Source organism: Podarcis vaucheri (assembly GCF_965113315.1).
Source record: "Podarcis vaucheri genome assembly, chromosome: 11".
Lineage (NCBI taxonomy): Eukaryota > Metazoa > Chordata > Lepidosauria > Squamata > Lacertidae > Podarcis > Podarcis vaucheri.
The window spans coordinates 4,085,421-4,102,210 of NC_138749.1; the positions used below are offsets into that span (position 1 = coordinate 4,085,421).

Consider the following 16,790-nt stretch of genomic DNA (forward strand, 5'->3'; position numbering starts at 1 on the left):
GCCTTCTAGGAGATGAGGGAGAGATTCAGAGCAGTTCACATTTAAAGCCAAAGCTATCAAATCCAGGCTTCCTGAAACAATATGAGAACGGAAACATAAGCTGCCTTTGAAATTCATACATCCTTGTGTTTTTCAGTGCCATTTCCTGGCCAAACAGTGTCTACAAAAAGGATTGTGCAAGCTAAAAGTGTCCAGAAAATGAATATATTAGTGTAAATAACATATGGAAATGCATTGTATTAGAATAAATTTTTTGAAGCCAAGCGCCCATTGGTCTAAACTGCATGCCAAATTCTACTTACAGTGGAATCTTGGGTTGCGAACGTGATCCGTGCAGGATGCATGTTCGCAACCCGCAGCATTTGCAACCCGTGTTTGCGCATGCACGGGTTGCGATTCAGCACTTCTGCGCATGCACAAAGTGGTACTTCCGTGTTTCGGTGGTCTGCAATCTGAAAAAACACAACCTGAAGCGGTTGTAAACCGAGGTATGACTGTATTCTAAAAGGTCACATTACACAAAATGATAGATAGATAGATAGATAGATAGATCCCAACCCCAAACTACTCAGGCACTGCCACAACTGTGAGCCCTGGATAGAGATCCGTATGCATTACAAGCTGCAAGCTGCAAGCTGCAAGCTGCCAGGCCAATGGATCCTGCAGGAGAATTGTGGAGTAGCCCTAGCTGTGCATCTGATGGGCCACTGCGGTGAGGAGAGCTGCTTCCCTGCATGTCTGACATTTGCTGGATCGAGAAGAGGCAGTGTGGTGCAGTGGCTAGAGAGTCTGACCAGGCACTGGGAGAACTAGGGCTCAGATCCCCACTCAGCCAGGAAACTCATGGGGTCAGTCACAGTCTCTCGGTCTAAACTCCCTCATGAGGATGAAATGGGGAGGAGAGAGAACCATGCATTGCCACCTTGGGCAGAAAAAGAGTATGAAAAGTTGACCCATTTGGTGCCCGTTTCATGAGGCACTGCCAAGCCAATGGGCTATGCCAGGCTTCCTCAACCTCGGCCCTCCAGATGTTTTTGGCCTACAACTCCCATGATCCCTAGCTAGCAGGACCAGTGCTCAGGGATGCTGGGAATTGCAGTCTCAAAACATCTGGAGGGCCGAGGTTGAGGAAGCCTGTGTTGGGATATTTCCGTTCCACATTAAAAGGGAGCAGGCTTTGTAACTCACAGAGTCTGCGCATGTCCTGTTCACAGGATGTTTATGTTCTGATGTTCCTTTCGTTTTCTCCAGTTGGTGAGAGACTCAGAACGGAACGGTCATGTTTTCCTTTGTTCTGTTCAATGCTAAATAAAGTCTGTAAATTATGCTCTTCTGCGGTGCAGCTTCTACCTGTGTTTCTGCTGATAAACAGTGTGCACAAGCCTGGAATGTGGCAGAGGCTTCGTGTCGCTAACTGCTGGATCTGCCTGTCTACGGGAGATCGATGGTCGTCCGGCAGCCGGCTTGGGGCCATGATGGACAATATCTCCCTGGCAGTTACCCAACAACAAGGTTATGGGCCCAGATTCACAGCACCTACAGGAGAGTAAAGCTGCAACAGACTGCGTTTAAGAAGTACGTGGGAAAAGCGAAAGAAAAGAGGGAGGCTTTTGGCTTTTCTGTTTACCTCGGCAAGGAGCCTTTGGAACTCCGGCAGATTAATAGCCCTGGGAGCCGAGCCAGAGAGTTCGTGATTAATGGGCTGCCAAGATAAGGAGTCTTTGAAGGCATAAAAGACTCACGGCTAAAGTAAAAGGCTGGAAATGGAGTTTTTCCAAGCTTCTGAGGCAAATGCTGACTGTCCTAAGTTAAATGCGAAAAATTATGTAACCTGGGCAAAATGGTGTGAAAGTTTGCTGCGTCAGTTTCGGGTGTGGCATGCCGTATCTGAGCCCCCCCCCCCACTTCCTCTGACAGAGAGATGGAAAGCCGATGATTCGAAGGCGATAGACGTAATAGTCTTATCGGTATCTCTTGAGGAAATTAAGACGCTGGCTGGCAACACCACTGCACGTGGAATGTGGAATGCTTTGATGAAAGCTCACAAAGCAAAGATCCCAGCCCAGAGTTTGACTGCATCGGAGGTCCTAGCTGTTTCCCAGAATGCGAGTGAATGCAGGGATGCTGAGGGCACCGGTTGCAAGCTGCAGGGGGAGCTGACCGTCACGTCATCCCAGGCAGCATTCCAGCCTCCAGGGGGAGCCAAGGAGTCGGCAGCTGAGAGCTCTGGTTCTCGTGAGAACCAAGGTCATCGCCTTTGCAGAGGCCGGAAAGGCAAAGGTAAACACAGGCAGGCGTCTGCAGATGGCCAGGAGCAGAGGGAGGTTGAAGAGCCCGCGCCAGGGAAAAACAAAGCGTTGTTTGCTGGCACAGCTTCACCAAAGGCTAAAGGCACGTCTGCTGACCAGAAGCAGGGGGGCAAGCTGCAAAAGCCCACGACAGTGGAAAACAAGGCTATGTTTGCTGGCACAGCTTCACCAAAGGCTAAAGGCACGTCTGCTGGCCAGGAGCAGCAGGGGGGCAAGCTGCAAAAGCCCACGCCTGTGGAAAACAAGGGTTTGCTTGCTGTAAAGACTGCTCCAACAGCCAAAGGCAGATTTATTGTCGATTCAGGTGCGAACCGCCACGTCACGAAGGATCGCCACCTGTTTATCTCCTTCAAGCCTCAAGAAGGTGAGATCCACCTGGCTGATGGAAGGACGTTGCAAATTGCAGGAGAAGGGACTGTGAAACTTGCAAGTCTGCACACTACCATCAGTAATGTACTTTATGTTCCAGGCTCTGCAAGCAATTTGCTGAGCGTTCCACAGCTTACTGGGCGTGGTTTTCAGATTTCCTTCAAGAGGAGCGTCTGTGTCATCAGTAAAGGCAAAGAGGACTATTTGCATGCAAAGTTTATGGATGGTTTATTCCATATAACTTAGGATGACACTGCTGTTGTATCTAATGCTGATTCTTGTTGTGTTGCACAAACTAACAAAGTTCTTCATGCAGGTTGCATTCACGATGCGCATCGAAGGTTTGGTCACCTCTCTTGGAAGGCACTGGCCAAGATGCCAGAGGTGGTTGAGGGTTTGAACATCAAACCCTGTAAATTTCACATGAAATGTGTATCTTGTGCAGAGAACAAGGTGAAGGTTGCTCCAAAAGGCAAGGAGTCTAGCAGGCAGGCTTCCAAACCCTACCAGCTAGTGCATGCAGACCTGGTTGGGCCACTTACGCCCTCTTTAGGGGGAGCAAGGTACTTCATGGTTCTGATTGATTCTTTTTCTAGGTACATTCATGTGTTTTTGCTCGAACAGAAATCGCAAGCGTTTCCGAAATTTAAAGCATTCTGTGCTTGGTTGGAGAATGTGCACGCTAAACGTATTGCCAGTTTGTTTACTGATCGGGGCGGGGAGTTTACTTCTCAGCAGTTTGAAGCTTTCCTGACTGAGAAGGGAATCCAGCATGACATGTCAACGCCCAGATCGCCATGGATGAATGGGCTTGCGGAGAGAGCAAATCAGACATTGCTGCAAGGAATCAAAACCCTGTTGCCAATCTCCCTGATAAGTTTTGGGGGGAAGCTTTGGGGAATTTGGTTTACAGTTTTAATCGCAGATTGTCATCACCCATTGGCTGTACTCCCTATGAGAAGATGTTTGGCAAGAAGCCCAACATCAAGCACATGAAAATCTTTGGTTCTGACATGTGGGTACATTCCCCACAAACCAACAAGCTTGGGGAACATGGTTTGTTCATGGGGTACGAAAAAGGTGCATACAGGGTATGGATGACTAACTCTAAGTCCATTAAGTTCACAAGGAGTGTTGAGTACAATCCTAAGTGGGGGGAAAATGTGGGAATTTTCCAGAGTTACCCAGAGGAGGATGAAGGTGATGTCAAGCAAGCAGCTAAAGCTGAGGAAGCTGCTGAGGATGAGGATGATGATGATGATGATGATCAGAGTTCGGATTCCAGTTCAGTGGGCGGTGCTGCTGCTGGTGTCAGTGACAGTGATGACACAGCAGACTACCAGAGCGCAAAGGCCTCAGTCAGACCATCTGATGCGTCTGACAATGAACTGGAAGAACCACTGTTCACCATTGGTCATTTTTCTCCTAAGAAAGAGGAGATGAGTCCAGAAGACTTGCGTCTAGTACGTAGGTCTGAGAGGGCGGCCAAAGGCAGACCTCCAAAGAGATTTGCTGATGAGTTTGCTAAGACAGCAACTGCTGTTCTTAGTAGCTCAGAGAAGGTGTGGGAACCTTCAAGCTTCAAAGAGGTTCAGGAGTTAACCTCTAAAGATGCTGAGCCTTGGCTAAATGCCATGAAGGCTGAAGTTGATTCCTTGAACAGGAACCAAACTTGGGAACTGGTACCGGTAGTCCCAGGAATGAGACTGGTTGGCAGCAAATGGGTCTTCAAGGCCAAGACAGACCAGAATGGCAAGGTAGTCAGACACAAAGCCAGATTGGTTGCCAGAGGTTTTTCACAGGTACCAGGACAGGATTACCACGAGACCTACTCACCCACAGTCAAATATGAGAGCATTCGGCTGATGCTCAAGATTGCTGCGGAGGAGAAACTGCATGTTTCCCATCATGACATTAATACAGCTTTTTTGTACGGGATTTTGAACGAGGAGCTGTTCATGCTTCCACCTGATGGGATGGAGATACAGAAGGGAATGGTCTGTAAACTGCGGAAATCCTTATATGGTCTCAAGCAGAGTGCCAGGTGTTGGAACACAAAACTCACTGAGACATTGCTTTCTCTAGGTTTTCACCAGGGCAAAGCTGAGCCATGTGTGTTTGTCAAGGAGGAGGGGCAAAACAAACTGTATTGTTTATGTTTTGTTGATGATCTTCTGATGTTTTGGAAGAATCAGGCTTTCTACCAAAGCACCCTAGCTCAGCTGAAGGAGCACTTTGACATGAAGGATCTTGGTGAGGTATCCAACTATCTTTCTCTGCAGGTGGAGAGAGATCAAGCAGGTAATTTTCTGGTACACCAAACACAGAAAATTGCTGATGTGTTAACCAGGTTGAATTTGGTTGATGCAAACCCAGCAGACACACCGATGGTGACAGGTTACCAAGTAGACAGTACTGCTGAAGCGTTTACTGACACAACGCTGTACAGATGCATTCTAGGCAAGCTGAATTTCATTGCCAGATGTTCAAGACCTGACATAGCTGTAAGCTGTAATCTGCTTAGCAGACATGCCAACAATCCTACGGTTCAGGATTGGAAAGCTCTGAAGCGCATAGCCCGCTATTTGAAAGGGACTATGCACTACAGGCTGAGGTTCACCAGTCAAAAGACTGGAGGTCTTGAAATCTTTGCAGATGCAAGTTTTGGAAGTGACACCACGGATGGTACAAGCACTTCTGGTGTGTGCTACATGTACAACCACTGCCTGTTTGACTGGTTGTGCAAAAAGCAGACAACAGTGAGCCTAAGTTCCTGTGAACTCGGAGAGTTGCAAGCAGAGAACCAAGTACTTGCAGATTAAGCTACATCGTGCAAGAGAGTGTATTCAGAAAGGACTGATTCGGGTGTCCTACATGGCAGGAAATGAAATTCCTGCTGATCTGTTGTCTAAGGTTGTTAACAGAGAACAACTTAAGGTTTATGTACAAAGGTTGCAATTGGGTTGAACCACAGGTACTACAGGTTACACGGAAAGGAGGAGGATGTTGGGATATTTCCGTTCCGCCTTAAAAGGGAGCAGGCTTTGTAACTCACAGAGTCTGCGCATGTCCTGTTCACAGGATGTTTATGTTCTGATGTTCCTTTCGTTTTCTCCAGTTGGTCAGAGACTCAGAACAGAACGGTCATGTTTTCCTTTGTTCTGTTCAACGCTAAATAAAGTCTGTAAATTATGCTCTTCTGCGGTGCAGCTTCTACCTGTGTTTCTGCTGATAAACAGTGTGCACAAGCCTGGAATGTGGCAGAGGCTTCGTGTCGCTAACTGCTGGATCTGCCTGTCTACGGGAGATCGATGGTCGTCCGGCAGCCGGCTTGGGGCCATGATGGACAATATCTCCCTGGCAGTTACCCAACAGCCTGGACTATGCTAACATTGTGGCAGATGTTTTTGACGTATATTAAGAAATAAACACACAGCCTGCAGGTTCCCACCTAATCTGACTTCGTTTGGCATTGATTGATTATATAACTGATATCCACTATTACTGGCCCTCTCTGTTTCTGCAAGAACAGTTGTCTTATTTCCTAGTCTGACTTTAGATTGTTTCAATGTCATAACCAGTTTTAGATGGGGATCGAAAATAGGAAGGCGTCACCTGACTCTTAGTTTTGTTTGTTGTGAAATCTTTCAGTCACTTAAATAAACATTTAAATAGAATCAGAATTGGAGAGTTGGAAGGGATCCTGAGGGTCATCTCAGGCAGAGTGGATGTGTCTTTCACTTGGTTTGTCCCTTGGACTACCGAAAAGTGGTCAGATGCGGAGCAGAAGAAAACTCCCTCATCTTTCTTCTTTGTGCCAGGCTTTTGGGGAGCACCTCACGCCCAGCCAGATCAACGAAGTTGCGTTGAAGGCGATTGACAACCTGACAGTGGAAGACAGAGTCGCCTCTCAGGCCGCAGGAAAACTGCTGAGTTCCTTCCTTAAGGAATGCGGGATGGACATGGAAGATGTAAGGCTCAAAATGGAGGCAGGGGGAAGCAGGTTTCCTCTAAATTAAACATTCTCTTTGGATGTAGAATCAGCTTGTTTCTAGGGGTGTAAGAAGGCATTGATTTCCACGTTTGTGGATTGCGCCTCTGTTTCCATTCTGCTGCAGTTCAGCTTACAAAAAACAACCACCATGTTTTTAATCTCAGTTTTTTTGGGGGGGGGGTAATAATCACTTTGAGCATCTTTTTTATCTTGTCATATATCATTCCCCCAAAATCCCTCATTTTCTTTCAGGTTCACCACACTTTCTCATCCTGGTCTTCTTTTATCTTCTTACAGCTGCCCATAGTTGTGAAGGAGATTTACAACCATCTCCACAGAATATCAGACACCCACACTAAGAATGAGACACTCGCAGCTGTAGTCAACCTTGCTGTGAAGCGCCTGAACCCGGTCGTAGATAGCCTGTTGGACTGCTCAGTGGAATGTGATGAGTAAGGGCCTCTTAGAGATGAGTGCGTTATGGGGGGATATATCCATTTTGCCTGAAAATCTCAGGGCGTCTCCGATGCCCTGCATAACCTGCGATCCACCAAGCCAGGCCACAGCCCATCAGCCATGGATGGAGATTTCCCAACTCTGGCGCATCTCCCAGGTTTTTCAAGTAGAGCTGCCAACTTTTTGTCCCCTGGAAACTGCTTGCTCTGCAGGAATGAGGCTTTCTTCCACACTGTGAAAAGCAGTACCCACTGTGGATCAAACCTCTGTTCAAGATTCAGGTGGAACCCATGCCAGGTTCCCCCCCCCCCAACACCTTCTGGACAGGGAACAAATTCCGTTTGGGTCACTTTTAAGTGAGAGCTTACGTCATTTGCAGTTTCCAAAATGAGAACTGTCGTATTTCAAAATTCGCACTATTCTGAATTTTCCAATGCAGTTCTCCAGTCAAGTAGCGCGCGCACACACACACACACACACACACACACACGTAGGCACACAAATGCATGAACTGGTGGAAATAACATCTAGAAAGACATAAAATTAGAGGAGATTGATTTGCAAAAGGTGTTTAAGAGGCAAAACTGGATATGAAAATCTGCAAAGTGGAAATGGGGAGAGCTGAATTTAAGTGGGCTTTCTTAATTTATATTTCCGTTTCATACTTGCAAAAAATTGTGCCCCGAGTTACATATCAAAAAGGGGAATAGTAGCTTCTTTCTTTGCTAATGCACGTGCGATATAAAGGAAATACAGAAGGCCTGACTTTTTTTAAGAAAGGGAAAAAGGAAAAATTCTCTTTTGACAAATTGCAGAAGTGCTGCAGCGATCTGGAAGGCCTTGGTCTCCGGTCCGTACTCCAGCATCAAGCTGCTGAGACCCCTCCTGAAAAGGCTACAGGATGAAGACCCCAACACAGAAGTCACACACAGGCGACGCAGCACTGTACTCTCTCCTGGGTGGTTCTTGAATGGGAGCTGGATGGGGCTGGGGCTTCTGGCTGGGGGGGGGAGGGTTGCATCTTAATAACTGGCCTCTGGGGTTCTTCCCAGCGGCATCTTAATGGTCCATCACTGTGGGGGGGGGGTCTCCTGGAGCCCAGCCCTGGCTCAGGGGCAGAACACCTGCTTTGTATGCAAAAGGGCCCCAGCATCTCCATGTCGGGGTGTCCCTCGCCTGGAACCCTGGACAGCCACTGCTAGTCAGTGTAGACAATACTGAGTGAAATGGACCAGGGGTCTGAGTCGCGTCCTGCATAGAGAGTTGGGAGATCTGGACCTGACGATGTCCTCTGCTGAATGCTGTTCTCCTGTCCTTGTCCCTCCAGGCGACCAACGCTTTGTGTCTGATCCTGTCGCTACCTGAGGCTTCGGATGTACTGCAAAACAAGTTCCCCCAGCTGCTGCTTGCCCTTATCACTCAGATCTATTTTCTTTTTGGGTCGAGCAGAAGAGTTTCGAGGGCGACAAGTCTCATGCCGGAGCCCCCTTCGCATGTCCATCCGCTGGTGTAAGGGACCTGCCCGTGCATTTGGGGTGGCCCTCCCTTCTCTCTCTGGGCGCTTGCAAGCCTGACTGTAGCAGTGATGGCTCAGCCCTCCCCCAAGAGATAGGCTTCACTTGGACATGGAGTGTGCTGGTCCCGGGGGGAAGGTTACCATTGGCGTAGTCAAAGTCCGGTCCTGGGTCACTAGCCTGGAAACAGTTCACAAGGAGCAGGGCAAGGTTCGAAGCAGGAAGCCGGGCGGGGACAGGAACACTGGAGGGTCAGGTCTGGGTCTGGGCAGGAACAGGTACTCCACAACAACGTTGCTCCCGCAACCTGGGCCCGGGCTGACTGGCCTTTATCTTCTCTGAGGCCAGGGGCGGTCCCGGCCCCCAGGAGACCCGCCTCTCCTGGCCTTAAGGCGAGCACTCCTCCTGGGAGAAACCAGTTCCCTTCGCCTCTCTGCCCTGAGCCTCTGCAGTTCAGGAGAGGCTGAAGGGTTACTGGGCCCAGGGGGAGACTCACCTGTAGGCACTGAGTCCTCAACCACCTTTGGAGTCAGAGTGGATTCACCTGGTGCCTCCTCCTGAGGATCCGGCACAGGTGCAGGCGCTTCAGAATCAAGGCCCTGCCCCAGTTCAGCTGGCCCTGGGGGCGGGGACTCCTGTGCAGGCTGGGATTCCTCCGGTTCACCCTCCGAATCGGATTCCTAGGCCATCACATGGAGGTTCTGCTTAGCTTGGGTAGCTAAGACACCCAGGCTTCCCCAACCCCTGTGCTCTTCAGTCGCTTTGGACCACAACTCCCACCAGCCCCAGCCAGCACAACTCTGGTGAAGATGGGAGTTGTTGTAGTCCAAAGGACACTAGGATGGGAAAGGATGTTGGAGACTCTCCCACACGATGGGCTGATTTTGGCGTGGCGGGACTCACGTGTCATGAAACCTGAAGTCTCCATCGCAGCCGAAAGGTTGCAGCTTGTGCTGGAAACATGTGAGAGGCTGCGGGGGCTGGTGGTTGTGGCTGGATCCATCAGGCCAAGCAGCTCAAGACTGCAAGATGTCAAGGACCTAAAACTCCCCAGATGAACCTACCCAGACCTTGTGATCATCATCGGAGGCCTCTCTTCCTGTGCCTCCTCCACGAGAAGTCCAGAGGGTGGCAACACAAGAAGGGGCCTTTTCTGTGGTGGCCCCCCATTAGTGGCATGGTCTCCCCAGGGAGGCATGCCTGGTGCCTCCATTATATACCATTAGATGCCAGGCCAAAATGTTCCTCTTCAGTCAGGCCATTGGCGGATTAACACCCTACGCCCTTTCAGCTGTGTTTGTGAAACGAAGAAGGAGTTATTGGTTTGGTTTGTTCTTGTTTTTATTATTTATTTTGTGCTTTTTATCTTGTATTTTTGTGTTGTGAACTGACCTGAGATCTATGGGTGAAGGGCAGTATACAATTTTTTAAAATGGATAAATAAATGTAATATTCTTAATTCTTTCACTCGATTCAGGACCACTGTGCAAGCTGTGAAAAACCTTATTGGATGTGGCGGCTACGTCATAGAATACAACATTTTGGAGGTGCAAAGGTGCTGGGACATGCTGTCAAACCCAGAAAGCTTTTTCTATGGCATTCGTCTTCTGACAAGGTAAGACGGTGAAAAGGACTGGCAGGTGAGGCACGAAAGGCAGCCCACCAGGGCCTGCTTTCTGGGAAATGGGGATAAACATTGTTTATTTCAGAAAATGTATATGCTGTTTTATTGTAATAAAACAAACAAACTTCAAAGCAGTTAAAAAGAAAAGATAAGAAAATATCGATTAGAAAAGCTGACAACAGTAATTTGAGACTTTTATAAAGTTAAAATAACAATAGACTAAAACCGGATTAACATTTGCACCAGCTTTCTAAACATCTGGGCAGGCTTGTCTAAACAAGAACGTTCTTAGCAGTGCCCAAAAGAGTACAGTGAAGGCGCCTGTTTGATATCAATAGGCAGGGATTTCCGAAGTTTAGGTGCTGACACACTAAATGCAGAGCAGGCATTCCGTGGTGCCTGAAAGTGCCAATTCCACCAATCGAAGAGGTCGAGTGGGTGCATATGGGGTAATGGAGTAATGAACCTTCCCATTCCCCACTGAAAACTCTGCTGGCTTTGGAGATTTATTTGCAAGATACTGCACTGCACTCTCAAGCATCCTTCCTTGACAGAGAGAGCTAGATAGGACTTGGGATACGACTTGGGTGAAACTGGAGAGGAGCAGAAGGTAGTGACTGGGGCAACCCGATCAAGTATTGAATTTATTATTATTATTATTATTATTATTATTATTATTATTATTCATGAATACTTAGCGGTTCTTCCTGCCAGCTTCAGGCTTGTGCATCCTTTGCGTCTGATTTTGTGTTTCAGGACCTTGTTCACCTTCTCCAAAGTGCACCTCAAAACGACTTTCAAACAGGCCAATGCCTACTTGCGCCGCCCTGACGTAAAGGAGAGGACGGTCGGGATGGCCTTCTTCACCGAGGTGAGAGTCGGAAATGGGGAATGCCTGCAGGCACTCCTGCTTCGCAACAACCGCTCCCAGGCAGGCCAGGAAAGCAGAGGGGGTAAGGAGGTCTCCGGAGCCACCATTGATGGCTGACAGGCCTGCCCTCTGCCTGAGGCAGCAATTTCTACAGGCCTTAGTTAATGCACACTGCTCTCAGCTCTTATCTAACTCCTTGCGCTTTGCTCCCCCTTTCTTCCCACCCGGTGGGCCCTGCCCTCTGCCTGCCCCTCAGAGCCAGCATGGCACACAGGGCTGGGCTTTAGTGGCCGCAGCCTCGTCTCGGCCTCACCTGCTTTCCAGCAGCCTCTACAAAAGCTTTTCTCAACCTGTGGGTCCCCAGATGTCGCTGGACTACAACTCCCATCATCCCTAGCTAGCAAGGCCAGAGCTCAGGGATGATGGGAGTTGTAGTCCAACAACATCTGGGGAGCCACAGGTTGAGAACCGCTGCTCTACCAGCTGCCCAAGGGAGGAGGCCAGCAGCAGTGACCATGGAGATGCCATGGAGGGGCAATGAGAGGCCCCCTTACAGCCGCCACTGTCATTGGGCACAAGCTCTGGCTCATTCCCCTCCCCTGGCAGCTCTGGCATGGAAAACAGGGACATTCCGGGATCAAATCAGAAGCCGGTTGGCTTTCGTAATTCCGAGGCTGTCCCTGGAAAATCAGGACACTTGGAGGGTATGGGGTACCGGACTTCGGTTTCCGCGGCACAGATTTCCTCCTGCCCTGCCTACTTTCTTTGGCCTTGCACACATCAAGTGTTTTCTTTTTCAGCTCCTTTTCCACAAACAGATAGGCTTGTTTTTCATGAAGGACGACATTATAGACATCCTGTGGGAGTGGATGGGGCAAGCCAGCCCCCTCATGCAGCTCTTCGGCATCCGAGGACTGGGCTACATGTTGCAGCACCAGCTGGAGGTAAGAGATTGGTGGCGGGGGACACATTAGGAAGCGGCGTACAAATTAACCCCACAACGCCATATCAGCCTTTCAAGGAGGCTGTTAAAATGAGATTCCTTTGTTCTGCTGCAGCCTTATTCTCAGGTGCAGATCAGCACAGGAAGGAAGCTGCCTTAAAGAGAGTCAGGCCAATGGTCTGGATACCTCAGGGTTGCCCACACGGACCGGCAGCAGCTCCCCAAGGTTTCTACAGTCCCTAACAACCCTGCGTGGAGGTGCCAGGACTTGAACCCAGGACTTTCTGCATGCAAAGCAGACGCTCCCGCTCTGGCCCCTTCCCCTACTGGAGGCCCCCACCCTGCACAAGGATTCAGGAGAGAGCACCCGCTTGGGTTGTTTACTTTTGTGTAATGCTTACGCTGTGGCTTTTTGGGTGCAAACTGCGTCTGCGTGCGCTGACTTCTCTGCCGTCACCGTGTTCCCTCACCTGCTTCCTTGCTTCCTTCAGGAAGAGCTCTTGGAGGTCTTCATCCCGCCCCTGATCAACTGCGCTTACAATCCGGACAAGAGTGTTGCCAAAGAGTCCATCAAGTGCCTGCAACTCATGTCCCACCACTTGGAGGGGGAGGAATACAGCTTGGCCTGCTGCAGCCTTTACCCTCAACTCTTGAAACACTTCAATGATGTAAGTCAACAAGCCTACTCGAAATGGGCTTCATCCATGCCCTGGTGCTTCCCAAACATTTTGGGGGGGGGGCTGCCCCTTTGGTTCCATAGCCTCATCCCCAGTGCCCCCTACACTATGAAGAGAATCCTCCCAATCTGAGCTAGAACTTAACCCTTGCCTTTCCTGGGAACAGCCGGTCCCTCCCTGTTGTTCCTCTTGCTCCCTTCTATTAGATTCACTGCTCTCCTTCCCCCCCTTGGGGAATGCTTTCTCCCTCTGATAAACTGGAAACTTCAAACTCTTCCCTGACACAAGGCATTTGAGTACCAAGGCATTTGAGAACCAAGTTACGACTGTATTCAAAATAGAGGTTTGCACGATCCACTAAGGAAGATGATAACACAAAATCGAAATTCCTTTTTATCTTCCTTCCTTCCTTCCTTCCTTCCTTCCTTCCTTCCTTCCTTCCATCCATCTTCTTTCTTCTCTCTTTTCCTTTCCTCTGCTCAGGGCCATTGATTATTGGGCTCTTTGGGCATGGTCAACGGGGGAGGGGGGGCAACTGCCCCTTCAATCAAGCAAATAAAGAAAAATACTTAATTAACTGACCAATCACATCACAGATAGCTTGGTTCTTCTGCCACCCCTCCCCAACATTAATACTGCTTCACCAACATAAATCCTGGCTACGCCCATGTTGGGCTCCAAGGAAGGTGATGGCTTGTTGGTGAAGGACCCTGAGTGAGAGACAGGGAAGGGAAGAGGCTGGGAGGGTTGACCCCTTTCCTGGTGAGACAAGGGTTAAGAGCTGCCCTTGAGAGAAGGCTCTGCATTTCTGTTTCTCTTTCTGTTTTTATTTAGATCAGTTTCTTTCCTTATATTATGGAAAAGCCTTAATAAAGACTTATGGGGGAAAATAAAGAAGATAATAACACAGTGAAATTCAGAAGACCAGCTGTGCCAGCTTGGCCCCACGATTGAGGGGGCTGGCGCTGTGCAACATGCGCATGTCATGCACACACGCCATGTGCCACACACACACCGCATTTATACCTCAAGCCCCCCTCTGTCAGCCCCCCACAAGTGATCCCACTGGCCTAATCTGCGAGACTTCTTGCTTCACCTGCACTTCAGGTGACTCTGTCTGCCAGCAGGTGATGCTGGCAGAACTTTAGATGCACCAGGATGAACTCAGTCCGTTAAGCTCCTTAACGGTGGTGGGCAAAGGCCCCCGGGGGTGGTCCCCTGTTGCGTGGGCCCAGCCAACACCCTCAAACAACCAGACCCATAGTGAACGAGAAGCGTTTGCTCAGCTAAACTCCCTGAAACCTGTGAGACGGGTTTGCCCTGCACAGCACTTGGGACTGACTGGTGTTCTCCTCCTCTCTCTCCTCAGGAGGACAATGAGCTCAGCCTTTGCTCCATCACTCTTTTCGGGACGCTGTTGAGGGGCGTGAAGGAAGAGCACAGAAACAGGGTGGAGGAGATTGTCATCAGGAGCCTCGTCCCCCTGATAATCCAGCTGACCGACCCTGTGAGCGGAGAGGTAGGTTGAGGCTGGAAGGGCCAGTCTGGGCATCGCCTGGCCCCTTTGGCAAACTCCTTCTCCCTGGCAACTGTCACACGCAGCTGGAACGCAGAGCAATGTTTCTCTGCCTGTGGAAGCCCCTTACGATACCAATGCTGGGTGGTCCTCGAAGCATCTGTAGCAGCTGAGGAACTCTCCCCTTTCCTGGGAATTTCCACACGAGGAGCGTTGCTCTGCGTGTTGCAGCAGGGCTTGGAGAATCATCCCATGCTGCCCCACAGATCAAGTAATGCGTAGACTGGTCTTGAATGGGTGGGTCTCGATTGTGCTTGGGGTCTGAGTCACCACCACACCTGAGGTCAAAAAGGGATTTTTCTGTCCAGGTCAGAAAAGTTAGAGATCTTGGGGTCTTTTTTCACCCCTTTTCCCTTGCTCAAGTCACTTGTTCTGCAGATACCATGCTGTGGTTGGGATTGCTCTGCAAAAGGTTGGAACCGTCAGTCATCGAACCACAGAATCAGAGTTGGAAGGGACCCCAAGGTCCTCTAGTCCAAGCCCTGCAATGCAGGAATCTCAGCTCAAGCATCCTTGACCGATGGTCCTCCAACCTCTGCTTAAAAACCTCCAGGGAAGGAGAGGCCACCGCCTTCCAAGGATGCCGGTTCTGGAAGTCTTCTGATCCAGGCTGGTTAGCTTAAAGGAGTGGAAGCCCTGCAGGGTTGGTCTCAAAACCTGGTCATTAGACACCACCTGAAACACCCAGGCTTGCGTTCCTGGGATTGGAAGCTAAGCCTTGACACCTCTGCTGTCACTGTGATCAGCTGACTAGGCCGGCCTGGTGGAGGTTCATGTAGCAGCCAGTAACCAGAGGGAGGGTCTTGTTCAGGGTGGCTCCTCTCTATGGAATCACTTCCCTTCTGAGCGCAAGTGAGCCCCTACATTAGTGGCGTTTTGGTGCTTGTTAAAAACCTAGGTGAGCTCTCAGGGTTTAATTCCCAGTGGGCTAGTTGTGTTTTTAACCCTACCTGGGCTACTGTCTGCATTTTATTTGCATTGCGGCCTCAATGCAGGTATGTATATTTTCAAAGCTGTTGCAAGCCTAAGGCTTGATGTGAAGTAAAATGTCACCCCTCCTTTCAATTCTAGGAGTGTCGAATTGTCCTTAACACAATTGTCACCTTCCTGAAACTGGGGGAGCTGCCCAATGACATCTTTGAGTCTGTGCAGCAAGACAGACTCTACTACAGATTCTCAGTTATCTGCAAGTACATTGTGAGTAAAATTTACATGGTCAACTGTTCCCTCCAGACTCTTTCACCAGATTTCTTCAGAGGAGAAGAAATTTCCCCACCATTTCTTAAGTTTGGGACTCACTTACTTTCCTCCCAAACTGTGTGTGTTTGATGTGGGCAGTGGGAGTTGCAGGCTTATTTTATTCTACTGCCTGGCTACTATCATATTTTGTATCCACCACAATGCCCCAGATCACAGCTTGGGTGAGGAAGTGGAAGAATATCCAGATGAAATTCTGCAAAATAGACTCTTGAGAAATGGGGTGTGTGTGTGTTGATTTTTCTTAGAAAGATGCTGTGCAACAGCTGCTCCTCCCTCTCTCCCTCTGCTAAATTAACCCCCTGATGTGCACCCCCCTGGATTAGCTGTGGCTGCAGACCCTCAAAGTGTCCCTATTTTCCAGGGACGTCCTTGTTTTAGAGAAGCCATCTGTTTCTGGTTTGATCCTGGAATGTCCCACTTTTCCTTAGGATGTCCCTATTTTCACTGGAGAAATGTTGGAGGGTATGGAGTTATCCGACCTCTGAGCCATCTGAAGGCAATCCTGTATGGGCATGTTTTTTAACATTTTGTTAATGTTTTATTATGGTTTAATGTGTGTTGGATGCTGCCCAAAGTGGCTGGGGCAACCCACTAAGATGGGTGGGGTATAAATAGTAAAATTATCATTATGGTATGGGGCGTCCCTGTTTTCATCACAGAGGTGTTGGAGGGTATATGGCTGCAGCACCTGCCTTCTCATCTCCCTGTGTCTGTATCTGTGGCATCAGCATCAGCCAGCCACAGCCACCAGCTTGCCCTTGCCTTTTCCATCACAGATGTCTTCTAAGACATTTTGTCACTATTATCTATGTGCAGCACAGCCACAAACAGAGGCCCAGCAACACTGCCACATATCCACAGCTATGCTATGGAACTCACTGCCACAAGACACACAGGTGGCCACTAGCTTGGATGGCTTTAAAATAAGACTGGACAAATTCATGGAGGGTGGCTCTGCCCTGCCCCCGTAGTTCTGCCAACTAAACCAACTAAAATTTTCTGTGCTCTTAATACTTGGGCATGAAGTGTGATTCTGCATTATATAAAGGCAGTAGTATTACTGTGGGTGGCCAATTCGGAAATAATGAGGTCATACTTTTCAAGCATTGTTTGGCCACCACGAGGGATAGAAATGCGTTAAGAAGCTGGAGTTTTACAAAAGACTAATCTGGCACCTCGGTTGTCTTCCTGTCCACC

The 16,790-nt window shown here is 49.2% G+C and overlaps 2 protein-coding genes across 2 annotated transcripts in view; both read left to right on the plus strand.

Moving 5' to 3' along the window:
* LOC309542638 (maestro heat-like repeat-containing protein family member 7) overlaps nucleotides 1-8,477 on the plus strand; it is a gene marked incomplete at its 3' end in the record, with an annotated part of 33,911 nt that extends 25,434 nt beyond the window's left edge. The window contains exons 4-7 of the mRNA XM_082241451.1: nucleotides 6,500-6,649; nucleotides 6,970-7,124; nucleotides 7,944-8,060; nucleotides 8,456-8,477. Of these exons, the coding sequence (XP_082097577.1) occupies nucleotides 6,500-6,649; nucleotides 6,970-7,124; nucleotides 7,944-8,060; nucleotides 8,456-8,477 (444 nt within the window). The remainder of the gene's footprint in view (nucleotides 1-6,499; nucleotides 6,650-6,969; nucleotides 7,125-7,943; nucleotides 8,061-8,455) is intronic.
* Nucleotides 8,161-15,707, plus strand: LOC309514769 (maestro heat-like repeat-containing protein family member 6). The gene is made up of 7 exons (XM_082192050.1): nucleotides 8,161-8,637; nucleotides 10,120-10,257; nucleotides 11,023-11,137; nucleotides 11,938-12,081; nucleotides 12,572-12,748; nucleotides 14,127-14,276; nucleotides 15,405-15,707. The coding sequence occupies exons 1-7, from the start codon at nucleotides 8,603-8,605 to the stop codon at nucleotides 15,660-15,662; spliced, it is 1,017 nt and encodes a 338-aa protein (XP_082048176.1). The 5' UTR covers nucleotides 8,161-8,602; the 3' UTR covers nucleotides 15,663-15,707.
* Nucleotides 15,708-16,790: the final 1,083 nt, after the last annotated feature.

Coding starts and splice junctions, on each gene's coding strand:
- LOC309514769 (XM_082192050.1), top strand. CDS start 8,603: ATGCCGGAGCCCCCTTCGCATGTCCATCCGCTGGT. Junction 10,258..11,022: donor GGCATTCGTCTTCTGACAAG/GTAAGACGGTGA, acceptor TTTGTGTTTCAG/GACCTTGTTCACCTTCTCCA. Junction 12,082..12,571: donor TGTTGCAGCACCAGCTGGAG/GTAAGAGATTGG, acceptor TGCTTCCTTCAG/GAAGAGCTCTTGGAGGTCTT.